At 44.9% G+C, this 12,631-nt stretch overlaps 1 protein-coding gene across 1 annotated transcript in view; it reads right to left on the bottom strand.

Moving 5' to 3' along the window:
• Positions 1-12,631, bottom strand: part of DENND2C (DENN domain containing 2C) — a 1,562,444-nt gene that overhangs the window by 295,296 nt on the left and 1,254,517 nt on the right. Inside the window, exon 11 of the mRNA XM_044076720.1 lies at positions 476-553. Within this exon, the coding sequence (XP_043932655.1) occupies positions 476-553 (78 nt within the window). The remainder of the gene's footprint in view (positions 1-475; positions 554-12,631) is intronic.

Here is a 12,631-nt window from a genome sequence, read left to right as displayed (position 1 = left end):
TGTTTACAGGCATCTTGTGGCATGCATAAGTACATATTCTCTTCCATTCCTCTGTACCTCATTAAGAGCTTAAAATTCACACCAAGGTCTACATACTTAAAAACCTTTTGTTTCAGAATATTTTGCTGTCCTCATGTTTCCTCGTGAATTATACTGTGTGCCCACATTGTACTGCAATAATCTTTTTAATTGCACTTTTTCTATTTTGAATGTGTTGCTATAAACAAAATTAATATTTTAGAAGCATGCTTTTTTGTATTATTGCTTTGAAATGTTTTTGCTAGAAAACTGTCCACTGTTCTGAACACACCAAGTAATTTATTCCTGTTTTGCACAGAGATAAATGTATACATTATGGCACTCCATTATATTCATACAGTTGTGTAATGAAGAGTGCTTCACACACATTACTTACCACAGAAGATTTAAGGATGTTATATCTAAGCATCATACACATCCTTCTTCCTATTCTTACCTTGGAAAAAAGAGTGAAGCAGCCCAGCCGACTGACAATACAATATACCTCAGGCAAGCGCTTTCCTTTGCCACAAGGCTGTGGAAAAAAAAAACAGCAAATTACTTCTTGAACAGTAAAACACAACTTTACAAATGTGATTCGTCATTAAAGTCCAAGTGACAACTGCTAGACATGATACCAGGAAACAAAGTGTAACATCTTAAATATGGTTAACTCACTCCAGACGCATGTAATCTGCTGAAAATTGTGGTCAAAATCTAAACCATTCCATTACAAGAATTTCAGTCTTGTTAAATGGCACTGCTTACTAACAAAACAGTGATTCAATGGTCCTTTTCTGACTACTGAAACTATGATAAACTAATAATCATCACTGCAGTGATTCCTTTAGCTATACAAGTACGCATATACTTGACCTCATTCAGCCATTTACAGAATGTCTAATGCATGCATATACAGTTTTATTAGATCTGTATAGTATTAGGTGCGAATGTTGTAATCATCTTCTTTCGGCTGTTCCCATTAGGGGTTGCCACACAGGATCATCTGTTTCCATTACTTCCTGTCCTCCGCATCTTGCTCTGTCACACCAACCACCTGGATGTCCTCTCTCTCCACATCCATAAACCTCATCTTAGGGCTTCCTCTTTTCCTCTTACCTGGCAGCTCCATCCTTAGCATCCTTTTCCCAATATACCCAGCATCCCACCTCAGCACATGTCCAAACCAAACCGTCCAACCTGAGATGACACTCTAATATACTAATTCCTAATCCTGTCCATCCTCATCATACCCAATGCAAATCTAACACCTTTAACTCTGCCACCTCCAAGTCCTGTCATTTTGTCAATGCCATCTCCAACCCATATAACATAACTGGTCTCACTAACTTCTTGTAGACCTTGCCCTTCACTCTTACTGGTACCAGTCTGTTACAAATCACTCCTGACACTCTTCTCCACCCACTCCACCCTGTCTGTACTGTCTTCTTCACCTCCCTTCCATACTCACCATTACTCTGAACTGTTGATCCCAAGTACTTAAACTCATCCACCTTCGCCAGCTCTACTCCCTGCATCCTCACCATTCCTCTAGCCTCTCTCTCTCATTCACAAACATATATTCTGTCTTAGTCCTGCTGACCTTCATTCCTCTCTCCTCTAGAGCATATCTCCACCTCTCCATGGTCTCCCTCAACCTGTTCCCTACTCTCATTACAGATCACAATGTCATCCGCAAACATCATAATCCACAGGGACGCCTGTCTGATCTAGTCTGTCAACCTGTCCATCACCACTGCAAATAAGAAAGGGCTCAGAGCTGATCCTTGATGCAACCCTACCTCCACCTTAAATGCATCCGTCACTCCTACCGCAGACCTCATCACTGTCTCACTACCCTCGTACATATCCTGTACCACTCTTACATACTTCTCTGCCACTCTCGACTTCCTCATACAGTACCACAACTCCTCTCTAGACACCCTGTCATATGCTATCTGTAAGTCCACAAAGACACAATACAACTCCTTCTGACATTCTCTATACTTCTCCCATCAACACTCTCAGAGCAAACATCACATCTGTAGTGCTCTTTCCTAGCAAGAAACCATACTACTGCTCACTAATCATCACCTCCCTCCTTCTTAACCTAGCTTCCACTACTCTTTCCCAAAACTTCATGCTGCGACTGATCAATTTTATCCCGATGTAGTTACTATAGCTCTGCACATCACCCTTATTCTTAAAAATTGGTACCAAAACACTTCTCCACTCCTCAGGCATCCTCTCACTTTTCAAGATTTCATTAAACAATCTGGTTAAAAACTCCACTGCCATCTCTTCTAAACACATCCATGCTTCCACAGGTATGTCATCTGGACCAACAGCCTTTCCATTCTTTATCTTCTTCATAGCTGTCCTTACTTCCTCCTTGCAAATCCATTGCAATTCCTGATTCACTATCCCTGCATCATCCAACCTTCTTTCTCTCATATTCTCTTTATTCATCAGCCTCTCAAAGTACTCTCTCCATCTGCTCAACACACTCTCCTCGTTTGTAAGTACCTTTCCCTCGTTATACTTTACCACCCTTACCTGCTGCACATTTTTCCTAGCTTGGTCCCTCTGTCTAGCCAATCGGTAAAGGTCCTTTTCTCCCTCCTTAGTGTCCAACCTTTCATACAACTCTCCGTATGCCTTATCCATTAGTCTTTGCCACCTCTCTCTCTGCCATATGCTCCATCTCTTTATACTCCTGTCTTTCTTCATCTCTCTGACAAGCCCTCTTCTTCACCAACCTCTTTCTCTGTAGACTCTTCTGTACTTCCTCTTTCTACCACCAGGTCTCCTTGTCCGCCTTCCACTGTCCAGATCTCACACCAAGCACCTTTCTAGCTGTCTCCCTTACCAGCTCTGCTGTAGTGACCCAGTAATTCGGTAACTCTTCACTGATGCTCAGTGCCGGTCTTAATTCTTCCCTGAACTCATTTCACAGTCACCCTTCGTTAACTTCCACCATTTGATCCTTGGCACTGCCCTCACATTCCTCCTCCTCTTCTTGATTACCAACATCATCCTACAGACCCACCATCTTATCTAACTACACTTTCCCCTACCACCACTTTGCAGTCTCCAGTCTCCTTCAGAGTGGCCCTCCTACATAGGATATAATCCACCTGTGTGCATCTTCCCCCACTATTGTACGTCACCCTATGCTACTCCCTCTTCTTAAAATACATATTCATAACAACCATGTCCATCCTATTCACAAAATCCACTACCATTTGATCTTCTGCATTCCTCTCCTTAACACTATAACTACTCATCACTTCCTCATCCCCTCTGTTCCCTTCACCATCATGCCCATTGAAATCTGCTTCAATCACCACTCTCTCACCCTTGGGAACACTCTCCACTACTTCTTCCAACTCACTCCCAAATTTTTCAATCTCATCCATTGCTCACTCAACTTGCGGAGCATAGGCACTAACAACATTCATCATCACACCATCAATTTCCAGCTTCATAAACATCATTCTGTCTGACACTCTCCACCTCCAAAACACTCTTGGCATACTGTTCCTTCAGGATAACTTCTACCCCATTTCTCCTCCCATTCACTGCATGACAGAACAATTTGAATCCACCTCAGATACACCCGGCCTTACTTCCCTTCCATCTGGCCTCTTGCATGCACAATACATCAACCTTCCTTCTCTCCATCATATCAGCTAGCTCTCTCTCAATGCCAGTCATACAGCCAACATTCAAAGTTCTACCCTCACTACCACACTTCTAACCTTCCGCCTCTCTTCCTGCCTTTGGGCATGCCTACCCCCTCTTCTTCTCCTCTGGCCAACAGTATCCCAATTTCCAACAACAACCTGTTGGGTAACAGTACTGGTGGCGGTCATTGTTAACCCAGGCCTTGACCGATCCACTATGGAAATCTGTATTATTGTCCGCATATATCATTTGGCAAACGTTTTACACTGGATGCCCTTCCTGACATAACCCTCCCAATTTATCTGGTCTTGGGACCAGCATGAAGAAATGCACAGGCTTGTGCATCCTCAGTGACTGGGCGTGATTACTATAATGACTTAGATATATAAATATGTATATAGTTATTCCCACTCTGCTATTTATTCCATGATATTGTATGTATAAACAGTGCTATTGTGTTGTATACATACACACACACATATTACACACACACACACACATATATATATATATATATATATATATACACACACATACACACATATGTATTATGTCTTTGTATCAGTATATATATTTATCTATATATCATCCATCTCAGACACACACACATAACATGTTTATATAAGGGACACAAACACTGGGACTGCTGAAACCACTCTGAACAGGTCATTACTGCAGTCATATTTTTCCATAATGTAAACTTCTACTGAATTACCAATAATAATGACATACAAGCAAAATAAAAAAAAAGTTATGTACTTACCATAACTTGGCATCTGTGTTATCTTATGTCATCATTCATCACCATAGGGTGTAGGATCCGGCAACAGTCAAACTGATCCAAGGCTCTAGGTCCTCCCTCTCCCATGATGCCCTGCTGCTCTCTAATCCCCAGATTGAGTTTGCTAACGTAATCATAAAAGATATTACTACAAAGGTGGGAGGAAGCCACTCTAACTTCCCCCTCGACCGAAACAAGGTAGGGGGATGGCAGGTGGGAAATGTGATGAATGAAGACATAGGATAACACAAATGCCAAGTTATGGTAAGTACATAACTCTGTCTAATGTTATCCATGTCTTCATTCATCACCATAGGGTCAGAGTCTCCAGCTGCCATATATCCTGGGAGGCCTCAAGGAAGGACATGCCAGAGCAATGTGGAGCCAAAAAAAGCCCTGCTCCTAGAAATCAAATCTAGCTTGTAATGGGATGTAAAGGTGTGAGGATTACACCAAGTGCCAGCAGCACAGTTATCAATAGAATGATTGCCTCCCAGATGGAAATGAAGATATTTCCTGGAATGCCTGTCTATTTTGATACGATAGTAGGCATCCTGGAGAGTCACAGAGCACATCCAATAGTCCTTGCATAGAAGTGGCAGAATGGACTGAACAGAGACCATCCAGAACTTTGATTTCTTCACTGAAAGATTGAGCTTGCTGAGATCCAGAAAAGGACGAAAGTCCCCATCTTTTTTGGCACTAAAAAGAAACGAGGGAAAGTGCCAGATCCTCTTTGTCCTGCTGAGACCTCTTCTATTGCTCTTTTTAGAAGTTGTTGAACTTCTTTGGAAGCCAACTCCCTTTGACTGGCTGGAACGTCTGTGAGGTAACATCTTACTGAAGGGGGTTCTGAGAAGGGAATGAAACAGCCCCTGAAAATGATACATAACACCCATTGATCGAAGTGACGTTTGTCCAGGCTAGTGGGTGTAGGGAAATGAGACCTCCAACTGCCTCAAGGGTAGAGCAGCCAGGCAAAACTTCAGGAGCACTGATAGGGCTGCTCAGAGAAGGGTTCGCTGGAACCCTGACTTTGCGGACCCCCCGCCTCAAGGGTGGCAGTGGCCATTGAAACCTCTCCCCCTGCCTCTGGAAGAGAATTCATCAGAAGCATCCTGAATGGCAGACTGCCTTATGGAGCTACATCTTCCTGGTTCCCCATTGGGTCTTAGAGAAGGACCTCTAGGGAGTAGAAAGCTTAGTCCCCACCGTGGACAGAGTCTTTCCTTCTTACTCACTGCAGGTGAAAGTGTCCTTCATGGAACGTCCAAAGAGAGTAGAACTATCGAAAGGGACACTGATAAAGGACACCTTAAAGGGTTCCGCATACCTGCATAAGCATAGCCAAGCATGATGCCACAAGGCAATGCCTGTACCAGCAGTTCAAGAGGTAGCTTCTAAGGCATTGGAAATTAACCTCCTTGAGGAATTTGCAAGGGAGATCAGAGTGGATAGTTTGGGAGACACCTGCTTGAGATTCTCTACCGGCAACAGCTCTGCAAGGGAAGTGGAAAGTTCTTGGACCAAATCCCTTTGGAGGCAGACAAAATGTGCCAAGGAGTTTGTCGCCCTCAGTCCAAAGGTAGCTGAAGAATACACCTGCTTCCCAAAATGGTCTATCGTTCAAGACTCCATATTTTGGGGATGGACCGTGGAGTTCTGCTCTGCTAGCTTCTTTTTCATGGCAGCAGCAACCACGATAGCATCGACTGGGACTACTTTGCTCCAGAACAAACTGTTTGCAGGGGGACTAAGGAACTTGCCTGCCCTCTTTGGAACAGGCTCCACCATGCCTGGTTACCTTCTAGGCCCTGCTGGTGTTCAGATCCACTAACTCATCAGCAGGGGAGGGACACCCAGGAGGTAGACGGGCCCATCCCAAAGGCCTTCAGAAACACTGACTTCTCCGAAGATGAGGGTTGGGGAGACCATCTGCCCTTTTGTTTGAGGAGCTCAAGGATGTCTCCAAAGGAGACATCATCAGGCGGAGACCTGGGGTCCCATCTCCTTCCACGAGGTCTATACCTTCGGTAAGGGGCACCACTGGGAGTCCTTCCAACGAGGTCCATATCCTTGGTGAGAGACACCACAGGGGAGTCCAAGTCCCTCCTCTTGCACTTTCTCTTACAATGAACCTCCTCCGTTGGGGGCTCCGGGAGGAACTCAGAATAGACACGGACTCCCAGAGAGGAGGAAACTCCATGAAGGCTCGATCGGCGAGCCATGACCCAGGACAGGATGTGAGGCCTCGCCAGCTGAAGTAGAGGCAGGCTGGGAGGGAACTGGTGGTGTGGCAGAGGAAACTCCAGACCTGGAGAAGTTCCTCTCTACCACCCGGAAAGCAGAGGGGCTTGAAGCCGACCCATCCCCCATGTTCATAGGCAGGTACTAGGTTATCTACTCGAAGGCATTTATAAGCCTAGCCAGAATGTGTTGGCTTTCGCCACCCTCTTAGATTAGTTCCCAGTGCCTCTGAAGTGTCCAGCAGAGCCACTGAAGTGATCCCCGGGGTAAACTTTCTGTTTCCCATCCACTCGTCAAGGTTTCTTTTGAAGAGTGTTATCAAGGGGCTCTACCTAATGTAGATTGGAATCTTGTTCCAAAGCATGGGAAGTCTCTGGGACAGGAATCTATCCCTCCAGCACGTCCTATTTATTGTTGCGGTGAGGTTTAGATCCCTAGAGCGTGTGGCTCGAGGGGATAAGGTTTTCTTTAAGTGGAGCAAGTCCATCAATTCTGGGTTGGATATGGCCTTGTATGTCAGGCAGAGTACAGCTGGAGTTTCTTCAGTCGAGCTGCATAGGGCATCTATTTGAGGCCAGTGATCCTCTTGGTGAGTTACTTCTGTGGTCTTTCCACCTGTTGCAGATGTCTTGTAGGGTAAATCCCAAATGTCCGAGGGAGAAGTCTCCCAGAGAGAAGGAACATGCCCAGAAACAGCCCCATGACCCCTGATGATACCAGCCCAGAGCTATCAAAAGCTGAAGTGCAGAGAGGAAGGGACCAGTCTTAAAAAAATGGTACCAGATCCCTTCCACTCAGCTGGCGTCGACCACTCTGGTATGGGGCTCACCTCACTCAAAGGGTGGGGAAACAGAACAAGCCAGGGACCCCAGCGGGGTTAAGAAAGGGGATATCCTCGGTCTCACTGGAATCGGGCTACAAATGTCCTGGTCCCCAGAATCCTAAGCCACCGGGGTTGGATGACAAGAATGAGAAAAGTACAGTTTACCTACCATAAATGTAGATGTTCGAGTGTTCACACTGCTACAGTCATTACACTTGGGTTATCCTGCCGTCAGGCAGTCCCGTAGTCGGACAGAATTCCAAAGTCTTGGTCCGGCGTCGGTTGCTGTCGCTTCTTCCCTGACGTCAGTGCACCAGGGGTATAAAAGATGCATCCAACGCCATTTTCTTCCGTTTTTCTTGCCCCAGATGTCAGGTGCCCCCAAGTCGGTAGGCAATACATATTGCTAATAAAACATATATATAAAATAAAAACAATACCTTCAGATACAAGCAAATACATCACAAAGGTTGTATAGGATAGACAGGTATAGATAAGCCTAGCTGGACAGAGGGGATGGAGGGAGGGTAACCTGGACTGCAGCAGTATGAACACTCGAACATCTACATTTATGGCAAGTACAAAACTGTACTATGTTCATCGTGTTACACTGCTGCAGTCATTACACTTGGGTAGAATCCCAAAGCTAAGGTTGGGTGGCTGGTCTATAAAGAATTAGGATTGGCTATGAGGCCCTGTAGAACTGCAGTGGCAAATCCTGCTCTGGATTTAGAGTAAAGAGGCAAGTGGTAATGCTTGGTAAAGGTGTGCACTGAACTCCCAAGTTGCAGCCTCCAAAATTTCCTTGGTTGGTACTCCTCTGAGAAAGGCTGTTGAAGTGGCTGTTGCTCTGGTAGAATGTGGCCTAATGTTATTAGGGACTGATTTTCCATGCTGTGTGTAGCAGTAACGAATACAGTGTCCTATCCATTTGGAGATAGTTTGCTTTGAGATAGCCTTGCCCTGTGATCCTGCAGCATATGCTACAAACAGTTGCTCAGTTTTCCTGAAAGCTTTTTTGTCCAAGTAGAAGCATAGCTGCCTGTGTATGTCCAAAGAGTGCAGAAGTTTCTCCCCTTTATTCTGGGGGTTTGGATAAAAAGTTGGCAAATGGATGGTTTGGTTAAGAGCCACACTAGATACCACCTTTGGCATAAAGGTAGGGTTTGTCCTTAAAGAAACTCTGTCCTGATGAAAAATTATAAAAGGTTCCACTGCCATTAATGCCTGTAGCTCTGAGACTCTTCGTGCTGAAGTTACTGCCAGGAGCAGAGCTGTTTTCCATGATAAAAAATTTAGATCGGCTGTATTGGCTGGCTCAAAAGGTGGCAGGGTCAGTTTTTCCAAAACAAAATTGAGGTCCCAAGTTGGTGTTGGTGCTCTCCAGGGAGGTCCTATGTTTTTAGCCCCTCTGGGGTACTGCTTTAGCAAGGGATGAGAGAATAAAGGAGGATCCGTGTTGTAATGTGCTGAAATGGCAGAGACGTGGATCTTAATTGATGAGAGGGATAGGCCTTTGTCCAGCATCTCAGTTAAGTATTGTTAAATCTGAGGAATGTTTGGGACAAGAGGGTCAAGGCTTTGAGCCTGGTTCCAGGCACAGAATCTCTTCCATTTTTCTGAGTAAGATTTCCTGGTGCTAGGCCTCCTGGCCTCCAAAATGACATCCATAACAGCTTTAGAGAGAGGTGTTGCCTGTTTGACTAATGGATCTGCCATGCAGCCAGGTTTAGTGTTTTGAGCTGACCCTGCAGGATCTGATTGTTTTGTTGAGTCAGAAGGTGTGAAATTTGAGGCAAAATCCATGGTGGGACTTGAGCTAAGTTCTTTAAGATTGGGTACCAGTGCTGGCGTGGCCAGTCTGGAGCAATCAGGATCATCTGTGTTTTTTCTTGTCTGGCTTTTAGGAATACCTTTGAAAGGAGAGGCAGTGGTGGGAAGGCATAAACTTTTAGATTTTTCCAGCTGAACGAGAGAGCATCCACTTTCCATGCTTGTGTGTGGTAAGTCCTTGTGCAGAATTTTTGTAGTTGGCAATTCAGTGGGGAGGCAAAAAGATGTATGTCTGGGCACCCCCATTTTTGCGTTACCATGCTGAAGATTTGTGGATTCAATTTCCATTCGTGAGGGTCCATGATATTTTTCCTTCCTGGCAGGAATTGTGCTTGCAGATGAACTTGATACGTTAGAGCTGTGTTCCACAAGGTCATGGCTTGCCTGCATAGGGGATAAGAGTGAGTGCCCCCTTGCTTATGTACCACATTACTGTGGTGTTGTCTGTCCTTAATAATAACTGTCCTGGATGCAGAAGGTCCTTGAAAGCTGTTAGGGCATTTTGAACAGCCAACATCTCTTTTTGATTGATGTGAAGATGCATTTGGTCTGTGGTCCACTTGCTCTGAATACATTTTCCTGCCATGTGTGCTCCCCAGGCGTAATCCGAAGCATCTGTTGTTAGAGTCTGCCTGGCTGTGGGTAGAGTGAAAGGCTGACCCTTGTTGAGGTGACATGCCTGTGCCCACCATCGAAACTCCTGTTGTAGGCAGGGAATTATTGGTATTACTGATTCTAAACTGTGAGAGTGTTGAGTCCAAACACTTTTTAGGTACCATTGTAATTTCCTCATATGCAGTCTGGCATATGGAATTAGTAGTATGCAGGATGCCATGAATCCCAGGGCCTGCAGAATTTTTCTTGTAGGGAGATGGCACTTCTTTGCCAGTAATTGAAAATATTGAGTCAGTTGTTCTTGTTATTTAAGCTGGCACCCAGGAATATTGTCTGCTGTGAGGGCACTAGTTTTGACTTCTTTTCATTTACTGTGTACCCTAGAGAAATTAGCAGCCTTTTTACAAATGCCAGATGCTTTAGAAGAATGTCTTTTGTCTCTGCTTGAATGAGGCAGTCGTCCAGGTATGGATATATTTGAATTCCTTTTTGTCTGCAAAATGCAATTACTGGTGCCACGCACTTTGTAAAGACCCTGGGCGCAGTAGATAAGCCAAAGGGCAGTGCAGAGAATTGGTAGTGCATTGTACCAGCTTTGAATCTGAGGTATCTTCTGCAATTTTGCCTGATAGGGACATGCAGGTATGCCTCTTTGAGGTCCAGAGTAACAAGCCAAGCCTTCTTGCCCAGCATGGGAAGAAGCTGCTGTAGTGTCAACATTTTGAATTTCGGAACATCCAGGTAAGTATTTTGAGTTGAAAGGTCTAGTATGGGTCTCCAGACTTTGTCCTTTCTGGGGACCAGGAAGAGTCTTGAGTAAAATCCTTGTCCTTGTTCTTGCTGTGGTACGTTTTGAATAGCTCTCATGTCCATGAGGGCTGAAATGTGTTTTTGAGCCTCTGCCCATTGATTTTGTGGCAGGTTTGGCATTGCTTTTAGCCTTGGTAAAGTGTGAAAGTGGAACCTGTAACCTTGAGACACAATATTCAGAACCCATTTGTCTTGGGTGATTGTTTGCCAATTTTGAGAAAAAAGTGCTAGTTTTCCCCCTAAGGGGCTGCCAAAAGGGAAGTGCTTGGCGTATGAAGGGGGAAGTCATTGAGACTGTTTCCTGTAAGGTTGAGACTTGTCCTCACCTACTTTTGGGGTTGAGGTGCCCCACTGTCATTGTCTGTTAGAGCCTTGGGGTTGAGATCTGCCTCTTGGGCGTCTGTATCTGCCTCTCTGTGGCCTGTCTGACACTGGAAAGGACCAATTCTTTGTAGGCCAATTTCTGCTAAATTGAGGTGGCTGTACCTGTAAGAAATCTTTGACTGTTTGCACAGATTAAGCTTTATCCTCCATTTTCTTTAACACCTCTTCTGCCTTAACACCAAACAAGGTATCATGCTGTAAAGGAGCATCCAACAATTTTGCCTTAACGTGATCAGATAAACTCTGTTCTTTTAATCAAGCATGTCTTCAAATCACAGAACCTGTAACTGCGGCTCTACAAGAGGCCTCTAAAGAATCAAAACCACATTGCAGAGTATGTTTTCCCACCTGTTCAACTGCATGCAATAAATCCTGCATTTCCTTATAGTCAGGAGCTTCTGAGTTTGCAAGCATTTTCTGTTTTAACTGAGCCATTAAATATTGTTGGTACTTAAGCATGTGAAACTGGCAATTTAAAGCCCTTACTGTTAAAGTTGCAGAAGTGTAAACTTTCTTCCCCCATCTATCCAATGCTCTGGAATCTCTATCAGAGGGGACCAGATTTTTTGCAATAGAAGCCTTAACCCCTTTGGGACCCTGGGAAATGGTTTCTGTATCAGCAGAAGGGTTTTTATAAAGAAACTTGTGAAAGTCAGGGACTCTATAATACCTACCTGGCTTGGCTGGTGCAGGGGGTAAAGAATTAGGAGATAAGCTGGATTCAGAGAACACATCATCCACAATATCTAACACAGGCGGGATTAGCTAGGGGCCTGTGCTGAGGCAATAAAAAGAAGTCCCTGAGCTTCTTCTTGGATTCTGAATAATCCTGACTTTCCCAATGGAAATGCTCCCTCATGGTATGTAAGGTTTCCCCAAAAGAATAATCCTCAGGAGGAGAGGCTGAAGGGATGGATTCGTCAGCATCAGAGTCCTCATGGGGGGGGGAAGAGAGTATCCCTGGTCTGAAGTGGAATCAGAGGAAATGGAAACCTGATCAGAGGAAACATAGTCTGTATCCTGCCTAAGCCTTTTCTCAGGAGGGGGATGGGAACCCCTGATTAGTGTAATGAGGTCTTCGGCCATTTTAAGCATCTGTTTCTTAGGCATGGAGGACTGTCCAGGAGAATGCTGTACTTGCTTCTTTGTCTTTAATGGTGTTTTTGTCTTGGCTGTTGCTTTAATGGCAAGATGTGAAGGTCTGAAGACACCCTCAGAAGCCGATGCCTGCTCAGCGGCTCCAGACCCATCTGAGGGGTTAGTTTCCGTAGGTCCAATACCTTGTGTTTCCAGAGGCCTAGTTGTCTTCACATGGGAGTCGGAAGCGGCCTGTGGCTCTGAGGTAGCGGGTGTCAGGGGCTGCGAAAGCGCCTCACTGAGAAATGACGAATGGCCTAGAAGAAGCTTTGTCGTCGGTTTTGGACCTCGGATGC

Source organism: Protopterus annectens, chromosome 7.part0 (genome assembly GCF_019279795.1).
Source record: "Protopterus annectens isolate FY-2018-M chromosome 7.part0, PAN1.0, whole genome shotgun sequence".
Lineage (NCBI taxonomy): Eukaryota > Metazoa > Chordata > Ceratodontiformes > Protopteridae > Protopterus > Protopterus annectens.
The sequence above is the reverse complement of the archived record's forward strand: the minus strand, read 5'-3'. Positions and strand labels throughout refer to the sequence as shown.